The sequence below is a fragment of the Dreissena polymorpha genome, chromosome 14 (genome assembly GCF_020536995.1).
Source record: "Dreissena polymorpha isolate Duluth1 chromosome 14, UMN_Dpol_1.0, whole genome shotgun sequence".
In the NCBI taxonomy this organism is placed as follows: Eukaryota; Metazoa; Mollusca; class Bivalvia; order Myida; family Dreissenidae; genus Dreissena; species Dreissena polymorpha.
The window spans coordinates 66,223,303-66,246,150 of NC_068368.1; the positions used below are offsets into that span (position 1 = coordinate 66,223,303).

At 35.4% G+C, this 22,848-nt stretch overlaps 1 protein-coding gene and 1 non-coding gene across 2 annotated transcripts; both read left to right on the plus strand.

The window, feature by feature from the left end:
- Nucleotides 1–3,922: 3,922 nt before the first annotated feature.
- Nucleotides 3,923–3,995, plus strand: Trnar-acg (transfer RNA arginine (anticodon ACG)). The gene has a single exon. It is a non-coding gene; the product is annotated as a tRNA-Arg (tRNA).
- A 6,957-nt stretch (nt 3,996–10,952) lies between these two features.
- On the plus strand, nt 10,953–19,236 carry LOC127858426 (alpha-2Db adrenergic receptor-like). Its single transcript, XM_052395583.1, has 2 exons — nt 10,953–11,248; nt 16,748–19,236. The coding sequence occupies exon 2, from the start codon at nt 16,776–16,778 to the stop codon at nt 17,922–17,924; it is 1,149 nt and encodes a 382-aa protein (XP_052251543.1). The 5' UTR covers nt 10,953–11,248; nt 16,748–16,775; the 3' UTR covers nt 17,925–19,236.
- Nucleotides 19,237–22,848: the final 3,612 nt, after the last annotated feature.

Genomic DNA, 22,848 nt, shown 5'->3' on the forward strand with positions numbered 1-22,848 from the left:
ACGATTTGTCCCCATTGTATCTATTAATCATAGGCAAGAACTTGACTTACAACAGTCCAGGGTACTGGCTTTTCTGATATAAGATACGCATCATTTCTTGCCAATTCAGTGTTGCATGAAGCTGAAAAATATCGATCCTCTTGTCAAAATCCAGAAATCACGGCAGTTCCAAACTATGGCGTTTCACATAACAAGCATCACGTCAAAAGTAATAGACCTGTGGTCCTACGTATTGTGTCGTTGGACACCATGTGAGATTTCTGTGTAACATAATACACTATAACTATGTCTGACAATCTTAATGTGTTCCTTGCCCCTCAAAACCTCGGCATAGACACCAAATCATCAAATGTGAGGGGATAGTTACATAGTTCTGATCATTAATGGGTTTTGGTGGCCATCTTGGCGGCCATTTGGTTGCCATGTTGGATTTGTGTGTTTTATAATAAACTTAAACAATGTCTGATGATCTTAATGTGTTTTTTGCCCCTTGAAACCTATGTAAAGCCACAAACAAAATCAAATTTGAGTGGATATTTACATAGTTATGATCATTAATAGGATTTGGCGTCATCTTTGCGGCCATCTTGTCGGATATCTTGGCGGCCATTTTAGACGCGATGTTGGATTTGTGTGAACTATTGTAAACTTTAACATGTGTGGTGATCTTTATGTGTTATTTGCCCCTTAAAATCTAGGCATAGACACTAAATTCATAATATTTGAATTGATAATTACATAGTTATGATCATTAATCGGCTTTGGTGGCCATCTTGGCGGCAATTCTGGACGCCGTGTTGGATTTGTGTGTAATATTATAAATTTAAACACTGTCTGACGATCTTAACGTGTTCTTTGCCCCTTAAAACCTATGTATAGCAACAGGGGGTTTTCAGCACTGCCTGCGCCTCCGGAAAACGGAGGCACTACGAAAGCAAACGGACCTGATCCCAAACCGAAATTAAAAAAAAAATCCCAATTTCCAAAAAAAATACATATTTATTTTTTAAGTGTCTTATAACTTGTGTGACTAACCAGTGGTTTGTTTTGGTTAAAAATATCTGCTATAAGGTTTTAACTGTTCAGTTCTTATCTCAGAGTGTAACTGTAACTGAAAAACAAAAATGCAGTACTTGAATAAACGTTGAACATGTCCAATATTGCATCTGTTTATATAAAGAAGACAAAATAACAAATAAAAACAAATTCATTTGTTAAACCACTGAATTATTTAAGCATGATAAATTTTCAATTTTTCCCCAAATGAGCCGTTTCATCGAAGCAAAAATTCCCAAAATGGCCAATTTTGTCGATAAAAAATTCCCAGTTTGGTCAGACTCCTTTTACCAAAATAGGCAGAAAATCCCCTGAGCAATCAAAATAATCAAATTTGAGTGGATATTTGTATAGTTATGCTCATAAATAGGTTTTGGTGGCCATCTTGGCGGTCATCTTGGCGGCCATTTTAGAAGCGATGTTGGATTTGTGTGAACTATTGTAAACTTAAACATGTGTGATGATCTTTATGTGTTATTTGCCCCTTTAAACGTAGGTATAGACACCAAATTCATAATATTTGAGTGGATAGTTACATAGTTATGATCATTAATAGGTGGTCATCTTGGCGGCCATTGTTGACGCCATGTTAGATTTGTGTGTAATATAATAAACTTATACAATGTCTGATGATCTTAATGTGTTCTTTGTCCCTTTTAACCTATGTGTAGCCACGCAAATAATCAAATTTGAGGGGATATTTACATAGTTATGATCATTAATAAGTTTTGGCGGCCACTATTCAATGTAATAATCACATCGCCGTCATTTTGAAGACATAACTTTCGTTTCCATGGGAACAAAATTGTTGTACCGTTTGCATAAACATAAAGTACAGTAAATGCCCTTCGGTTTGATACAAAATAACCTTGAATACCTTTTATATATTTTGCCAAAAAGTGAAAATATGTGGTAAGATCGATAATGTTTCTGTTTTTTGACCTTTGAACTTTGATATGACCTTGAACTTGACCTTCGAAGATGACCTGAATGCATCACATTTTGAGTACTTCTAATATAAACAATTTCCACCAGTAGATTAATTTGTTTCATTTTTATATCAAAACGTATCCCTATGTTTTGATTACTATTCAGTACAAACAGAAATGGCGGCCATCTTGGCGGCCATCTTGGATATCTTAGCTCGCCACCATTTATGCCAATTTATGCCGGTGGCTTAGTAAACCTCAGGCTATCACGCTCATTTTGGTATATGACTCAGCTTGTTGCAATATGGTGTCCACGTTACCCCTTGAAAAATTCTGAGCTGAAAGTCACCCAACCAACGGGGTATTACCACCGAACATGTAAATCACCTGATGCGATGTGCGGGTACAGTTCTTATGCTAGATTTTTTCATGCAACATTTATTTGAGAACCGGAAAAAAGTCAAAGTATTTTTGCAAAAGAAATAAATTAATGAGACTGCTGTGTTTACAATAGCGCCGTCGTCTGCTTCACTTTGAAATTTATGTGGAGTCTAATGAAAAGACCAATGAAATATTTAATATGGATACATTGTATTATTTTAGTGGAAGTAAAACTTTAATATGAGGATATACGTGATGTTTCTCATTTTGGTTGTGTTTGCATTTCTTTTAAAGCGTATTAATATAAATGAACAAAATACTCGGAGCGCATGCGTATGACGCATCACGAGAGCCTCGTTCTTAATATAAACCAAATAAACGATACCAGTAGACGCTCGATTTGAGCGAACCGTGCGATATTTCCAAACTTTTTAACCAAATGTTCGCAAACTTAGTGAAGTGTTTTAACTTGGTGAAACTCGTCGTATTGGATGTTGTGATAACATACTTTTCAATGTATTAATTAATCGGGTACGTTACATGAACTTGAGATAGTTGTAAAGAAGAAATAATTGTCTTGTTTCTTGCAAGAGACTGGCGATTTTTTAATGGTTTTAATATCGTTGAAATTTGTGACGGCAAACATTTACCTTGCGATTTGGGGCGGCAAGAGAGGCGGGTAAAATTATAGTATTTTGATATTAATCTGCAAAATAATGTTGCATATTATTTGAAATTCTTTTAATCGTTTGAATATAGATTAAACACTTCAAAACGTGTGCTAAAAAAAACAGCGTCCATGTAATCATTTGCGCAATTTACGTTGTCGGTAAATAAATCAACAACAAAAACAACATCAAAAGAACAACAACGAAATTTTTCTTTTTGCTTAAATGAAATGAAACAATCGTAACAGTATAATGAGAAGTAATAAACAAAACAGGAAAAACTAAGATATAACTTTTACATTCGCTTCCGAAAAAACGTCGTTTTGTCTCTGGAATAAAAATGATGCAATGATAACGGTAATTACAACTTAGTACAAAGATCTCAAAGGAGCCTGTTATAGTTCGGAGAAATATTTATTTCATCACTTCAACAAACAAACAACTCACAGATCTGTAGGGACCTATTTTTCTCCAAATTTAATTCAGAGCATACATAAACGTCCAGCCAATCAGAAATAACATTTGAAATTTGCTTGCTCGCAATTTACCAAGCTCCCTTGATACTTGTTTCTGATTATCCGATTGATATAGGGTGATTTGCAATATTTCATCATGTCTTGTTTACATAATAATATTTGTACTTATACTTATTTTTTTCGGTTTGATAGCCCTTGAGATTTTCATTCAGTGAACTGTTACTTTTACATTAACTTCAGACGAAACTTCCCTGTATCTTTACAATAGACTTTAATGCCGTTAGCTTTTTGATTATGACATTTTGTTTTTGCGAGTTTGCTGATTTAAATGGCGCAAACACGAAATCCTCTAGAACGACAAATACACGTGCAAAAAAGTTCATGAAGGCATTGTTGTTCTTTGCTTTGTCAAGGTCCTGTGGCCCAATGGATAAGGCGCCTGACTACGGATCAGGAGATTGCAGGTTCGAGTCCTGCCAGGATCGGATCTATCTTTTGCAAAAAAAAAACATTAAAAAGATAAGCGGCGTCGGCGTCGATGATCGTCATTAAACTCAAAGAGTTATGACTAATGTTGCGGATATATTTCTGTATATTTCTAAGCCGCATTTATTTCGCATAAATTTCATCAGAACGAACGCCAACCGAATACATAGAGAATAATAGGTTAGTGTTGATTATAGATCAGGTTTATCATGCGAGGCTTAGAAAACAAAAAGCACGAGCCTTGGCGAGTGCTTTTTCGTTTTCGTGTCGAGCATGATAAACCTCATCTATAATCAACACTAATCTATTATTTTATTTATCCCACTTTTTATTTTGTAAACCTTTTTGTTTAAACAAAATTAGTTTGACTGGATAATTTCGCTGGATTTATGACGTCATTTCGTCGAAATATTGACGTCATTTCCTGCCGTTGATTATAGATGATATTTAATCAACGGGGCTTTAATCAACCGAATTCGCTGTAAAAGTGGGATAAAATTATTTGTTTAACAAGCTTGGAAATACAAAATTGTTGTGTTTCACTCTGTTCACCGCTACATATATAAGTAAAAACTGGTTCAACGAGTCGACAAGCACGCATGATGTGTTTGCCGATGAACATTATACAGCGTGGTGTTTTCATCGCATTTTGACGTGTTTCAAATTTAGATTTTTATTTACAAAATGGATATTTTTCATTACATACTTTCCTCTGAAGGCGTCAATACAGTTATAAATCAAAAATCTTCCCAACTATCGTGATTTAGTAAGTCAATTAGGTAGGAGTGCTGGGGCACGCTCCAGGTGCACACATAGTGTAGCCTCTGGCTCGGAAAGGACCTCATTAACTTGGAAATAACACACCTTTGTTGCGTTGAGCATCGAGCCTGGTTGAGCGTCATTTACATTTACAGCCTCTGTGAACTGTTGTTCAAGTTTCAACCTAAACCGTTTTAATGTTCTCGTAAAATTGTTCATCAAAGTTATTATCTTCGAATGCTTTTGCCTTTTTTTAAACGTTTTTTTTAATTCTCCCTCCCAAATTTTTAAGGAAACTTTCATTTTCGGTTACAATGTTACCGTCCTTGTCGACTGTTAACATGGGTATTTTGGAGTCTCGTCGAAGGCATAGCGTTAAATATGGCGCCAAAATTATTTTGGGTTTTCCGTGCATATAGTTTCAAGTTCAATTTGTTTTTCCCTTTCATACTACCGCTTATATCGTTAAATTTCACGTACAAAACGACGTTGCTTTAAAATATACATGCGCACGTATTCAAGTTTGTTGCGTTTGTTACTGTTACACTTTAGAAATGCATGTTCACGCTCACACACATCTTTGAAAAGAGAGTCAAGGTCACTGCTTCATTACGGTTTCGGCTGATGGCGGAATTCCTTTTTTATCGTTTGGACATAATAATCTTTTTTAATTGTTTAAGAAGTGTTTCTAATTATAAGTTACACACCTCTCTTTATAAATTATCGATGTTACGTTGGTACAAATAACACGTTTGTATTCTATCGATCATAATCCTTTTTTCGATAAACTGCGCTCGTATTGAGTCGTAATTATACCGCTTCCCATTGGTTGGATTATAAGAGTCGCGTTCTGAGAAAACTGGGCATAATGCATGTGCGTTAAGTGTCGTCCTAGATTAGCCTGTGCAGTTCGCACAGGCTAATCAGGGTCGACACTTTCCGCTTTAATGGTATTTATCGTTTAAAGAAAGTCCCTTTTTACCGAAAATATATTTTAAGCGGAAAGTTACGTCCCTGATAAGCCTGTGCGGACTGCACAGGCTAATCTGGGACGACACTTTCCCCACATGCATTATGCCCCGTTTTATCAGAACAAGACACAATTATTATTATCGGTGCACGTTTCGTTTGCTCTGTTTTTTGCATTATTGATGTAAGTTTTAACAGTAATTGCACAACAAAGTACAGAGTGGCCGGCCAGGCATTGCGCAATCCGGTTTATGGTTTATTGCTAAGCTCTTTAACGGTATTACCTCGAATCTGTTAAATCGATCGTTGTACGAGTGTTGGATAAATATGTAGTCTACCACTGCTTTCTTTTACTAGAAATTGACGTGAAATAGTCATATTACGGAGAAATTCTTCCATTTAATACGCACAGTTCTGCTACTCTTAAAATGTCTACAATGATTAACCGTGCCTATTGTTTGTAAACTCAATAGGTATTCTGACATTCGTGATTGCTGAAACAAAATATCCAGATAAGGCCATATTAAGATATAATTGTTGGTATATTTAACGGCATTTTTAACGACCGATACTCAACTTCTATCGCTATTACACATTTATTGAATCGGGAAGACTCGTGACAGTCTGCGATTCAGTTACGACAGTGGTACGATTGAGTTACGACGAATCGTGGGGTTCGGTTGAAGTCTTGCGAATAGGGTCGCGACTTCACTACGATGTGTAAGAATCTACTGCGACTGTACTACGAACGATGCAGATCGGTCACGACTAAGCTAGGACCTCACCGAACGCACCCATGAATTCGGCGCCAATATCTACTGATATTGATTCTAACACGGCACGCGACTTGTTTTCTATAGACAAAGAAGGAAATAAAGTGTGGGTTATTCTGCAATAAATTATGGGCGGAGCTTAATGTTTCGAAAATAGTTCCGAATAAGAATTTGTTTGTTAAGAAACGTTATTAAGAAAACATTTATAGCATGTCAGCTTTTCAGAAGAATTAACACATGTGACGTCATTAAGTTTCTATGAGTGTTGTTCTCAATGAAATAGAGGATATTTGTTGGATTCGGTGGATTATCACTTTTAATTCACGAGTGATCAGAGAATATAATATTTTCACGAGTGGCGCAGCCACGAGTGAAAATATATATTTATATGATCACGAGTGAATTAAAATCGATAATCCACCGAACCCAACAAATTTTCTTTTTATTTTAAGCTTTTTTCACAGTTTATATACATTGTTAAAAAGTTTAACTAAAGAATTTCGCTGGGAAAATGACGTCATTTCGTCAAAAAAATGACGTCATTTAACATAAACAGTGAAAATTATCGATAATTTTCACTGATAATTTTCATTGTTTAAAACAGTGAAATTATCAGTTTTAATTCACTGATATTTCTCTATAAACCACCGGAAAGCATAAAATAAAGTGACGTAATTTGCAAAATATTTATGAATGAAAACGACGTCAAATGTTTGTACAATTCAATGACGTCACTAAATAGTGAACTTTGTAATAAGAAGGGCGGAGTATTGAAAAATATAGTTCACGTCCAAAAGCTTGAAGCAAATCAATCAGAATCGTGTAAGAATAGAAATAATATTTTTCTATGATGGCTTGTTGTCGAATAACCCACAGTAAGGAGTATAGATTCGTGTTATCATTGAAGCACTCGTGCTCCGCATTTGTGATTTAATTCCTACGCATCTATACTCCTTACTGTGGGTTATTCGACAACAAAACATGATGGAAAAATATTATTTCTTTATCATTATTTTCAAAATCGTAACTGTTTCGTAACTAAATCGCGAGAATCTTAGCGGGCTCGCAACTCAATCGGGGTGAACTCTTGAGAGTCTTGACAAAGTCGTAAATGATTCGTAGACAAATCACTTGATCACCGATTCCCCGATTGAGTCACGAATTACCTAAGATTCCATTACGACGCCCAAGAACGCACTACGACACTGTTACGAGTAAACTGCGATTAAATTCAGTCTTGGAGGTCTTGGTCAAATTTTAGACACGTTTAAATACTGGCCGCGATTTTTTGGGAGCTCACGACTCGCCTGCGACTAGCTACAAATGAGTTAGGACCTTCGCCGATTGAGTTACGAATGTCCCCGACCTCATAATATTGGAAATCGGGACAAATCGTGGGGAATCGGGTCGTAGTGGAATACCCCTATTTATAACAAAATAAATAAATCCCGCTGTAATAAAAATATATAAAACCTGGGACCTCCCGTTTCGATGCGCCCCACCCAATACTACGGAATCAAGATAGATCTATAATATCGCCCTTCTTTCATCAAGGGCGACACACGACACACGAAACGATACACGATATATTGCGCGACAGTCGCGGCGACGCACGATATTTTGCGCGAAAGTCGCGGCGATGCACGATATATTTGACACGATATATCGCCCTTCTGTAGGTAGCTAAAAGGCGATATATCGTGTTAAATATCGTGCGTCGCTTCGTGTTTCGTGCGTCGCCCTTTGAACGCGAGCCACGACACACGAAGCGATACACGATATTTTGCGCGACAGTCGCGGCGACGCACGATATTTTGCGCGACAGTCGCGGTGACGCACGATATTTTGCGCGACAGTCGCGGCGACGCACGATATTTTGCGCGACAGTCGCGGCAACGCATGATAATTTATTATTCAAATATCGGCAATATTATCCGAATATCGTGTATCGCGGTCTAATTTCAGATTTAGTAGTTCTGTCACGTAAAAAGGCGTTCCAATGAGGTTTCTTCTACTCCCGCGAACATGCTCTATGTCGTTACCACACTAGAACTTGCACACTTCGGTGCCTCTCATCGCCGCCGTTTCCGATAGTTCCTCTTTACGTTTTTTTTTATGGTCTACCATGTGCAGACTTTCGAATACCACAGCACCAACCGCTTCCATAGGCATTTTAAGCTTCTTCAACATGAGGTCATTCAATATGTGTATGCATTTTTCCTCGTTTCAGTCATTGCAAATGTATTTGTATTGAATATAGTTCGTATCCTTTCTTTAATTGTTGTTGCCATGTTCCAGGTCTGATATCATTTTCCTTGCCACGTCAATATCGATGCCTACACAGTGAATGTCATCGTCAACCCGTTGGACTTTGTACCTGGTATACTTGGGCTCGATTGGTCATTGTCGGCTCGGGTACTACTTACATGAACCCCGGTTACTCTTAATTATACTTACATGTACCCCGGGTACGGTTAATTTACTAAAACGTACCCGTGAATTTCAACGCTGAATCGGTCGTTGTCGGCTTATTTAAAAATTAATTATGTTTATGTCAAATTTTCTGTTAAATGGCCTCTATATTATCGATACTCGTACTCAAAAACATGTTGGTGCATTTTTTTAAAGAGAAGTTTGTTTAAGATTAACAATATCGTTTTACGATAATCGGTAGTGCGTTTTACGACATCGGATTTTGGGCGGGAATACAACTCGGGTACAGTCTAATATCGACCTGGTACGTTTAAGTATTTTAAGTATTTATATATATATATATATATATATATATGTATATATATATATATATATATATATATATATATATATATATATATATATATATATATTCACACATATGGCCAGTTACGGGGTCTCTGATTTAGAAATAGGTTATGGGGTTCCCACTTTAAATACATGTATCTCCATACCCTTTTTTATCCGATATAAACACGAATTAAGGTATATAGGGGTACCTACTATATTATTGTATATAAATACGTCATTTATTTAACGTCTTATACAAGGAAATATATAGCGAACTTATTTGCGAGGTATATACAATTTCAATTTCAGACGTGATTGTGGTTTTCGATTTAAGACCTTATTGTGAGATTTGATTGCATTACCTCCCCTACACCCCCCTCATAGTAATTAAAGGAGCCTAGAATGCGGGGTTGTATATAGACCCCGTTTTTTATATTGACCTCGTAAGTACAGTCTGAAAACTACCGAGACCGCGTAACTGGCACTATATATTGGTATATATATATATATATATATATATATATATATATATATATATATATATATATATATATATATATATATATATATATATATAATTAAGTCTGAGATCCATTTGACAAGCAAAATGTAATAATTACCTATAATGTCCGTATGTGTTGGCCACATATTGTGCACGCTCGTATTGCCTTCCATAGTTGTAGACAGCTTGTGCTCGTCGAATTGACATGTATCGCTCTCACTACTTTACACAACGACCACATAACTGGTAATCGCGTTAATCTTTTTATGCCTAGTGGACTCTCCCATCCCTCTAAATTGGATCAATTTATTTCCAAAATTAGGGATGTCTAGTATACTTATTTCTATATTTAGAATATTTATTACAGAAATTCCTTTAAGCAAACAGCGCAGACCCTGATGAGACGCCGCATCATGCGGCGTCTCACATGTTTCAACGCCGTTTGCCATGGCCTTTTTTTCTAGACGCTAGGCATAAATGGGTTAATCCTTTTGCTATAAGACTGAATTGTCTTCGCCCAGTACATGACTGATTGATCCATAACCCCTTGCGAATTTTGCGTCTTTATACGTATACTACCGTAAATATCTCATCGCTACATTTCTTTTTATATTTCACGTTTCTTGCTGTCATTTTGATTTCTTTTTTAACACTGGTGAATTTGTCATTTTATTGTATTTATTTTGCTAGAAAGGAGCACGTGTGCTTGTCTCGAATTACTATATTTATTTTAAATATCTTGGTTGCGATGATGGCCTTTTTTGATGTGTGTGAAAACCATACCGTTTGTGGATATTATCATAAAAAACATGCCTTAACAATTGTATTGTTTTGTATGTAACTGCGTGAACACTTTTCGAGATTGTAAGGGTAAGATGTGATGGTGTAAGCATGCGAAATCGCGAACATGATGCGACTTTGCGAGAATACCGAATTTGCAATTTTATTATCGTGTTCTCGGAACTTGTTCTCGCATTTTCGACCTTTGAAAAAGCATCGCGATTTCGCATCCTTATACCGCGTTCTCGCAAACGTAATCTCGTTTTCACGCATCGTGATTTCGCTCCATCGTATCGTATTTTTGCATTATCGCCCTTTTAAAACATAGATCAACAGTGCGAAAGAATGACTGGACTAACGGAACACCGTACTAAATACGTTTTACCAATATATTGATAAGAGAAAAACCGCTGTGCCGACCGACGCTTTGTTTAAAAACCTCATTCTCGATCGTGTTAACACTGAGAAGATCACTGTAGTATTGGGTTTCGTCGGTTTCTTTATTGCGAATTTAATAAATAAATACAACGCGTCTGAAGGCTTAAAATATTCGCAATGGTAACACTTGATATTGTGGTTTAAGCTAATTACATGAAGTGGCAATTATGGATGCACGAGCGGAATTACTTTATATTGAAACATGCGTATCAGAATCCTGCATAATTGAGTTTGTTGGTGGATGGGATGGATTATTTATATCGAATCTGTAAGTAATAATAATCAAAGTTTATATATTAACATGTAAACATATATTACTCAACTTCTGGCTTAAAGTAGGCTAAGCTGACAAGTTGAGCGTTGCTATTGTCAGTTTCACGCTATTTTCTATAATTTAAGTGAAGAAATTTGACTGTGCATTTTATAGTGGCAGAATTAAAATGGATTATCAAATAGATATACTTCAAATGTTGATGTGATTAAATATGTACATTCAGTGTATACAGACAATGACAGACCTGTTAATTAAACTAAACATGAATGAAACATCACATGTAGCAGTTTACATGTACAATACAATGAATACAAGTAATACTAATTATGATTATCGAGTGACGTATGTGAATTTGTGTTGATGGGCAAGGTGCATTTGTTTGTTACCGGTTTGCGTTTGCTTTTATTATCTATATAAGCGGTCAAGTTCATGACATGTAAAGTATAATTGAGAAATTTAGATAACAAACTTCAAATTAGAACAGCTTTATAAGTTTACAAACTTTGGTATGCGATATTGTAAATTTGACAACAGCTGACATGATGGCATTAAGAATTTTTGTTTGTATATTTATTCATAATTACATATTTTGTAAATCATACAACTCGTTCTATGTTAAACATGCTTTGTTATTATTGTATAACTATGTTGTTCGAATCTTCGATATCGGAGGAAATAAAGAATATATATATCCTAAACAAAACTTGAATAGAAGAACGCCCGTTTGGGGAGTTTAATGTCTATATGCACGAATTGAATCTGTAATTGTTGGGTTGCTTAGTTTATGACGCAATGCAAACATCTGATAAACCGCAAAGATATTGCATGTCTTTATGTAGGCCACTGGTATACACATGAATGATGCATTTCACAAAACGTGCCCTGCATACTGCACCCTTTTACTTGCTTCGAAATATATAATACTGGGGATAAAACATGTTATTAATGCATAATCCTTTAGCATACTTAGTTAATAAATCTGTGAATTAATGAATGCATGAACATTATAATTATTTTACGAGAAAATGAATGTAGAAGTGATTAATTCGTTGTTAATCTGAAAAACAGCAAGATTTACCATGCATTGCTTCATCGGCATGTAGTTAACTTACACGAATCGCTCGAATGAATGAGTGAACGAAGATACAAGAATAACAGCTGGACTGAATCAATTAATTAATACAGACATTCGCATTGAAGAATTTCCTTTGGTAATAGCTGAATTTTTAGCCAGATATATCACATGATAAGTTTTTGCCAATATTTTTGTGATCTTAATTGATACAAATATTCATATAATTTGAACTGGGTGGCTACCGAGGACTTAATCGATGGGAGCGATCAATCACTTATATATAAAGATGTTCGCTCGTCGCGCGCCATCTCAAGTGCAACATGCCCGTACACAGGCCACGGGACCCGGGACCCCAACTTGCTGCCGAGTTATATATTTAAAACAAATGGGCGTACCTCACATTTTTCTACCATAAACGGACCACATTACTTTTTCCATCAATAGCAGATGTGTTTCATTGTCCCTGATAACAAGGGGATAAGCGCTAAATTACTCGCAAGTGGAGATTAACCCCTAGGCAATGTTGTCTTACCGCCTTGTGCACACATTCCCAACGCGCCAATGACCTATGGCGTACCATTTGGGTTGAAAGTCAACAAGACCTATTAGGTAAAAAGATAAATGTACGTCGACGTACAGTATGTACGCCGAAGTACATTTTGTTGTACGTCGACGTACAAAATTGTACTTCGAAGTACAGTTTTTACCGACCCTTGAGTGTTAGCCAATCAGAAGACGCCTTACATCTGTTGCTTTTAGAGATATTTGACATTGAACATTATTTTTATTATTATTGATACCAAATTATGCGACCATCGACCGCTAACTCATAGATATTGTGCGTTTTTATTGACCTGGAGACGCGGAATTATCCTCTGACTTATGCAAATAAAGGTTATCACAAAATGCGAACAAACCAGGGACTGTTTGGTTACCGTTGGGAATTTCCTTCACAGTAATGCGCTGGACCGTGATACTCCGCCCCGCATGGTCAATAAATACTCACAGTATGCTTGATAATTTTAATTTAAAAAAGGAGCATTGAATCTTCTTCACATTGGTATATAATCTATTTCAATGCATTAAATACTTGAAACTTCTTTGTTTTTGTTTTTTTTCAATTTTGATATGTTTATTTATTTTGTCCTTAATTAAAAAAAGAGATTTTAAAAATTTATAATGAATAAATCTGAAGGAAAAGCGGCTCAAGAGACGACTGCTTTGATTGGCTGTTTAGAAAATTGTACATCGAAGTACACACATGTACGTCGACGTCCAAATTGTACTTCGACGTATAAAAATATACTTCGAAGTGCATTTCATATTTGTACGTCGAAGTATAATTTGTGTACGTCGATGTACATTTCTCTTTTTACCTAGTAGGTCTTGTTGACTTTCGACCCAAATGGTACGCCATACATGGCCCCGTGTGAACCTGTATGCTTCATCAATCGATGGTTGATTGTAACACTTCTTTTGATTGGCACTTCCTGACCTGATTGGTAGACAATTGTTATGGTAGATCTGTGTTGATGATAGTGAAAGTAAAACTTAATAGTAGATGATAATCATTCTGCTAAGAATTTACGTTAAAACTTAAGAACGGTTTGAAATAAAAATATAAATCCTAGTATGATTCTATGTAAGTCATACTTTGTGATACATTTCTTAATGAAGGTTTTAGATTGTCAAAGATTGCTTTCCTTCTTCATTAAATATCGTGCATTCTTACAATTTAAACCATAACATATTGTTTGCATTTCACGCACGTGTTTTATGCTATATACTTCAGAAAGGTGCTGATTTCTTTGTTATTTTCCCATAATCATTATCACAAACTAAGGTTTGATTGAGTACTAAAATTCACACAGCAATCACCCGAAACAATCATGCGAACGGACCTGTGCAATCTTGACACTGACCTGGTTCGGAATGGGATCAACATTTTGCCCTAAATTGACAACAACTGTGAGAGTAAAAATAATTTAATTGCAGTTTAGGATATATTACTTCTCCGCAATATGTTTAAAATGGGATAGTACTGGATTACAAAGTCGCTATTTACTAAATACATAAATGCATAAATACATTAGAATGCATGAATGAATTAGCGAATAAATGAATGAATTATTCATAGATACAATGCTTGTACAATTATACAATAATACATATGTATGTTATTTAAATTTTGTCAAACATCTGATTTACCGCATAAGATACTCACAAACGACACTCCCCCGAATGCATTTTACGTCATGTAGATAAGTTTAAAACATATCGTAACTACGTAAGGCAGTTTATGGGAAAACGATTAATAATAAATGTAATTGCCGATTTAGTGTATGCTATACGAGATGTACAATCCCCGTCAAAACTGTGCAATTTTACAATTAACGTTCAATAACCGGAACTATTCTTTGAATGGCAATGATTTTATCACAAAAATATCAACACATCGACAGTTCTTTGGTTTATCGTAACCATGGACTCGTATTAAAGGATTTACTTCATAGTAAACATACGATCTTTCTGTTTGGTTGTATAACTTTTTATGTACAGTGTCTTTATATGGACATACATTTAAGCCTCGATCTTGGAAAACCCAAATTAATGCATGTTCGTAATGTGTCGTCCCAGATGAACCTGTATTGTCCGCGTAGACTAAACAGTGAAATGTTTTTTTAAACGAATTATATTTTGAACGCAATACCATTCGAAGCGGAACGTGTAAAAACTATACTTTGCGCACATGCATTAAGATCGTTTTTCCCAGTTAACATATATGAAAACGATGTGGCGAGAAACTGACATGGTTTTCTGATCGCCCTGCGAGATTTACAGGTAATACACGTGTTTTCTGTTAAGGTTTCTAAATGCTTCCTACACAAACGAATGCACGATTGTTTTAAAACATTCCTTCTAACAAAATCGAGAAACTTCCCTGACAAACTGCCTTCATGCGAAATGCACGTTATGATTAATTTATGACTCAGACAAATGACTGTTAGGTTGCAGCAGCGATGTCAATCGTTACATGTTATGTAAATGCTGATCTGAATGATTTACGTTTGCATTTTGTCAGGTCATTAGACATAACTACGCGTAAGACCGCGAATACATATACTTTAATAGTGATAACAATAGCTAGCATTTAGTTGCTGTAAAAAATCGATGCGTTTTTATTGAAGAAATATATAATAATAGTATATATCATTTAAATGAGTTTATGAACATATACATGTGTATTTAAATTCGTTTAATGACTTTAATATGTTGGATATAAAAAACTAATGCTTGTATATTGGATTTATAAAATAAGTGTTTATTGATTGCATTCAAAACATCGCTTTCATTCTTTGGCCTTAGTATAAGGCAAATTTTAATGATCCTTCCTCTAAAGATACCTTGCTTAACCCCCCCCCCCCCTCCGCCTGGAAGCCTTTGTGGGATTGGTGAAACATACTTATTTATCTTATCCAGACATAGCTTTATATTGCATATTTGGTTGGGAAGATCAAGGTTACGTTAAGTAAACCAATAAAAATAGTTTATGCTCAATAAATCAATTACACATTATGCTATTGCAATGAAATAAACTGTATATAAATGTATATACCTTCTGGCCAACCCTCGATAGAGCTGCATTTGGACTGTAGTGGCCGAAATCGCTGTTAATAAAAACACAAAAATTGAATAACACTGAAAAAAAAAGCAATTGAGGCATAGTCGTATGCATATGGAATAGATGCTTACCATGAAAACTTTCCATAAGATAGCATATTGGGTAACTTTCACTGTAACTGGGCTATTGCGTTAAAATTACTCAAATACATGTTTTATATGCGGATCTAGCATGGGAATGAATATGGGATGTGTGGATTGTTCGTCAAGGGAGCTGTTCCTTGATATTGAAGAAATATTACTCGGCAATAACATAAATATATATTTCTTACATCCACGGGTTGCTCTTTGGTTGAGTTTGATCAAGACCAATGAATCTTTTACTGAATTTAGACTAAACATTTACTGAATATACTATAAAATTATTTATGTTAAAAATCTCAAGAACGTTAACTTTTTTGTGATGCGATCATGGGTATACTGTACAGCATATAATTTTGTTTGCAGTTTCGACACACCGGGTCAAGGTTTGCGCTAAAAATGCTATTTTGTCAATTAGGAAAGTACAAAAGTACTTTATAGATAAAACACTAAACCTTAATACAAACGTTAAGGTAAAAATGCCAAAAAATCTTACAAGAACTAGACAAGAGTTTTTGTTTTTTACTACGTCATATGTGTTCTCTTTTTTGACATTAAAGCAGACAAAGAAAAATACACCATACAATATTAACGTTGTATATATATATATATAGAGGAGTATACTAAATTAATCGGTATAAACTGTGTATTTTCAGGTAGAAGGTAAACACGGAATAGCGAAGGATGTTTACTTCAATTCCAAAAAGCTGGCATCACATGTTCGACGTGAATGTTACGTTACGTGAGCTAAATGACGCCTTGGTAACGTTACACGTTCCGGCGATTGCCATTATTATGACGTTGATGATCATAGGTATCATCGGTAACATGGCAGTCTTACGTATCTACTTCCCGTATCCGAAATCATTTTCGCGCGTATTTATTTTATGGCTCGGATTCATTGACCTCATTGCGTGTTGCTTTGGAATGCCCTTGCTGCTGGTGAGTCTCTATCACCCTTACGAATTCCCATCAGTTTATGCGTGCAAGACGTTCAGATGTGTGCACGTGTTTCTAGTCGCGGCCTCAGTGTTTATATTTGTGTTCATCGCATATGAAAGACACCGCGCCATCTGCAATTTTGAGGTGGTGGAAATGAAACCAGCCCGGATGCACATGATGTGCCTGATATCGTGCATGCTTGCATTCGTTGTCTCCATCCCTGCAGTAGTTTTGTACGGTGAGAGAACCGTGAACACTGGAGTGTTCAATATCACAGGCATAGAGTGTTTTGTGGAGGACCACTTTGAGGAAACAATTTGGCCCAAAGTGTATTTTCCGTTCCAGTTAATGATCTGTTCAATAGCGTTTGTGATATTGGTGATATTGTACATTAAAATTGGACGACAATTGAACTGGCATTTGACGTTTTCACGTCGGTACTCGCGTGCACCGTCAGATATGCGCACCTCTTATTTGAGCGAACAAGAGTCGGACACTTCAAAACTCCCCGGACGAGGTTCGAAAACCGAAAGTCTTTTAAAGACGTCGTTTTCACAGGAAAATAGCAGTGGACAAACTAAAGCACATGCGCCATTAGAAAGTGCTGCCTCAACCAGAAGTTGTCATATAGACCGCGTTGCTAGAGAGCTGACAACAATGTTTTGTTGGCTCACTGTGGTTTTTGTTTTGTCATTTATACCACACCTGGCTATCATTGTTTTCCAAATGTTTTATCCGACCTTTACACAGGATATGTCACCTAACGGCATAAGAGCTTATAATATATTTTTTCGTTCGTTTGTTATTAACAATATGGCAAATCCAGTGGTGTATTTCATTTGTATGAGGGACTTTAGAAACGACTGTAAACAATTGTTATGCAAATGTTGATATGTGGTAGTTGTAGTGATACGTTAAATAATGTCCATTGAATGCATTATTTATTTATTACGTATAGTACTCTTTAAAAATAATTTTAGATTTTATACATCCATATATTGATATACTGAACAAAATATTGAAAACAACGTGCCAAAATGTAAGTGTATTTGAATCTCAGAAATGTACCATTTACTGGTAATATTTATTCTTAAATCAATCATTTTGTATGACAAAGTATAAACTGTCTGTATCGCCGCATATTATTAGTATTTTTATTTGGGACCGAAATGAAGCGCTTGGAAACCAAACAAATCTACAATGCATCCAACTAAAAAGGACTTGTTTGTAATTTGGAAACATAACAACCTTGGAAACCAAAGGTCATAGATTCATCAAATATGTTATTTATTTAAATATAACACACTAAGATAGCTAAGGCTATTCATACCTTATATACTGTAGTATTAGTGTTACTATACTAAATTCTATCCGACAATGATTTAGCAAAAATGATATACACGAATATAGAACGGCACTTAACAAACGATATCGATGTAACGTTTTATCAGATAATTAACAATACGGGTTATTATGCACTTGAATATTATTGAAAGGATTGCAATTATTGTGTGGTTATATAATAATGTGATATACACTGTAATTCTATTGAAATCTCATTATAATCATGGTCATTGGATGCCATCGGTTAGTTATTGATGAAATTATTTGATGACGCAATTTGTATGCCATTGTTGTATTTTACGTTTGTATATATTAGAAAACTTTTTATTAATGCATGTGTTAAAATGCGTTTTAAATATTTATTTATTTTAGCGTTTCATGACTTATTTAAATCTAAAAGTGTTTGTGCAAACGCCATAATGAACTTATCGCTTGCTCACCTCAAAGTCATAGACAGAATGTTCCCTATGATGACACCATGCATGTCATAGATTTATTATCATTTACCAAAGCACAGCCATTTACTATCAACGTTATCATCATAATATCATTTCAATTATCGTCAGATTATGGCTAATGCTTTGTTTTTTACACAGCACATTGCCATTTTTTGCATAATGTCTTTCTTCATTGTAAATTAATAAGTATAACATTTTTAAAGAAATTACATATACCTGTAAATCTTGTCTGTGACGCACGTGTACATTTATTGACAATCATTTCGTTCTCAAAACCTTATAATTGTTTTGTTGCGTACTGTTTTTATGTAAAATTGTTGTCCCTCATTTGTTGAGTCTTCTATGGACGAAAATTCGGTAGGTGCCATTCTGCAGGATTAATAAATATTTGTTTATCGAAATTATGTGTGCATAGTGTTTTCTTTATAAATCTTTGAACGGATGGTGCTGGCGTTGCCGCCTTCCATGACGGTATCAACATTTTCTAAGGTTGCCTTGGTGTAATGGGTATGGTGTCCGCCTAGCGACCGGAAAGTCATGGGTTCGCTTCCACTGTGGAAGCGTTCTTTAGATCTTCCCCAAAGACATACAGTACTGGTTCAAGGCCCAGGAAACGGACTCTTTAGTTTAGTTTAAACCTATTTATTTTAGCTCGACTGCATCGAAAGCCTGAGGCTTATTGAAACGCTCTTAACATTTTCTAAATGGGAATGTGTTGAAGTTCAACCAAGAAGCGCTCCGTTTCTAAATGTATGTGTCCTTTCGATAGTTTTTTTTGTAGTAGACGCAGACTGTTGGTAAATTATACAAAACTGTGTTGTAGACATCGCGGAAACGTCATCATGTTTCGTAGACAAGTTTATATCAATCAAGTAGCCTATTGTGTGAGTCTGTATCATCTATGCTTCCCTAGTCAGTAAGTATCGCTCAGTTTTAAAAGACCTTCGCTGACATGAATTAAAGCAGAAACACAAGCATTTATTGTTTAATTAGATTAACACCAAATCAGTACTATCAGTTATAATGATGAACTAATGTCTACGAAGCCCGTTTATATATCTCCGTCGTTGGTCTAAAGATCTGTTAAAAAAATTCATATCAAATGAGCCGCGCCTTGTGTAAGGGGATTTTATGCATGTGCGTAAAGTGTCGTCCCAGATAAGCATGTGCAGTCCGCTTATCAAGGACGACACTTTCCGCCTAAACTGGATTTTTGCTAAGAAGAGCCTTTCTGTAAACGAAAAATATCATAAAAGCGGACAGTGTCCTCCCTGATTAGCATGTGCGGATTGCACAGGCCAATCTGTGACGACACTTTACGCAAATGAATTAAACCCCCTTTTTACAGTGCACAGCCCGAATATAATTCCAAATACAAAGTTTTGTTCAATCTGATATTCGCAAATTCTGTACTATCATTAAGTATGATTAGCTAATTTCTACGAAACGCGTTAATATCCCGTCTTCATGGGTGTCAGATGCTCACCAAGATTTTTGTCTAATACATTATACATCCCAGACCATTCGTTGTGTATATTTGTATCTTCTGGTGCGGATATGAATTTTGATGTTCAAACTCCGTAGATCTACGATTGATGATTTTCAGGAAATGTTAATTCCATTTGCTGGATGATTATCGTGCACTTGTTAGTTACAACTATTCCATTCGGTATTTGCCTGTGATCAAATTGTACTCAGTTCGTTTGATAAAGGAATCAAAATACAACGTGTGATTAACATATCTACGACATTTATATTATATTATAATATATTAAAAGGGAGACCTGGATCAAGTGTTAAACAGTCTCATTTAATCAGCTCATTCTACAAGAGCGTCACTATCCCGCTGTCATTGTTTTTTTTTATTGGCTCACGCAGATCCTTGTCTTGTCGATTTAAATTCCCAGAACCATTCGTTGTATTGATGTATCTCCTGGCGTTGATAGTTATCTTGATGATTGAACTCTGACACCTACAGATGGTAATTGATGATTCCTAGGAAATTTGAATGCCATATGCTGCTGTGTGAAATTGCGTGAACATTTCACATGTTAATGCTGGAGTGCAGTAAAATATCTCACCGCCATGTGTTTATGATTTGACGGGTATGTTTCCGTTGTAAGATAAATAGTTTCCTACGAAAATAGTGCACAGCTTATGGCTTTCAAATTATGTATGTAGCTAAAAGCAAGACTTGTTAAAATGTAAAGATTATGTTTATGAGTTTAAGGTCGGTCATATTTGCTATCTCGCTTAGTTTTAAAATAATTTACGTTATCATTTTTTTCATTTGATAAATGCCCATTTTTCTTCTATTGAAGGCCTTGCGATCGGCTGTTATCATTCTATAATCAGGATACATTTTGATTGAATTCTGAATCAAAGCCGAGTTATCGACCATTGACATTTGCATGAAATGCCTTGACCTTTCCTAATGTGCGGTTCTTGTTGGTTCAGGTGGACGATGAATATTGCTACAAACTAGTAGAACTGAGTGCACGAATGCAGAAGTGATCCGTTGGTGATAATCTGCTTGTTCGTTGGTAATGGAATTTAGAAGCCGGTGGGTCCACAACGCCTCTCCGTGAATTTACTCTGGGTTCCAATCATTTCTGAATCTGAAAAATTAACCTTGTGGCATTACATACATCTTGTTTCGTAACACCTTTTAATTTAACATGAGGAATAATGTTCTGAATACATGTCAATTAAAAAAACGATATTGGTATCTTGTATATATACGCATGCCATAATAAAATAGTTTGCATTTTTTGCTTTGCCTACATATGCCATATTATCAGCTGTTATTTACCAACGTCAAAGTCATTACGAGAACGCAAAAATCGCATTTTAAACACATTTTAAACACAAAACTGATATGATTCAATACTTTGAAATCGAATGAAGTTTCTTCTCATCACCAGAATGTCTGCAAACGACCAGATATTCGAACTATTCAAATGAAGCAAGAGATAAGTCGTTTTATTGATACAATTTTCTATGGCTTGTGCACAACAACTCTCATGAGGAAATCACGTTACTCACATACAAATACATATATTTGGACATCTACAAGAAAAGGTTGGCATTGATTTGCGGATTGCAGGGATACACAATAAAAAGAATCTACATATCTTCCAAAAGGAGAGAATTTCTATCATTAAAACATAATTTCCTTTCGATGTTCCAATCTACTCTTTATTTTTAAACACCTTAAGTACGCAACTTTTTTTTCTCACAAGAATCACACACAAGCTGCTTTTCACAGTTTAATTTATTCGGTTCTCATGAAAGAGACTTAGGACTTGTGGACTTTATATTGAATGTTTTGTGCCACCCATATAAGTAAGTGATGTAAATTTATAGGAATAATGAAATTACAGAAACATTACCAGGAACCATTTTGTTTTTATAAAAATCCTGCAATAAAATACAAGAGTACATAAACGCAATGTATGCGTGGCTTAGTATGCATGCTTTACTATGAGTATTTTAAGAAATTATTTGTCATGTACTTTGTTGATACAGCTAGTGTAAATATGAAGTAGTGCTATAAGACCTATGGTGATGGGAATGTTTATTAATGACCTAGAGCTTTGCCAACGTGAGGTTAGTGTTTGTTGGGGTGTTAACAGCCTACTAAGCTAAATAGTGTTCGTGAAGTACAGGTTTATCCAATTATTGATAATTATTTAAACTTGAGGATTGAAACGGGGCAAGGTAAATACCAATCGATAGTTGATACGGCTCAAGCTCTACATATCTTATGAAAAAATACAGTTTCTTCTCAATGTCAGGATTCATACTTCATTTTCATTTTTTTTTTCAAGAATTATGATAATTTTTCTTTTCATCAATTTATTTTGACTGCATTTTCAGATACACCAAACTCGAATGCAAATCGTCACGATAACGTTATTGAAAATAAATGCTTGACTAATTCATCATATGTTGTTCTGTGTTATTTCCTGCATTATTGTTTGTAGTTTTCTGTATTTTTCGCTTTATCATTA

Coding starts and splice junctions, on each gene's coding strand:
- LOC127858426 (XM_052395583.1), top strand. CDS start 16,776: ATGTTTACTTCAATTCCAAAAAGCTGGCATCACATGTTCGACGTGAAT.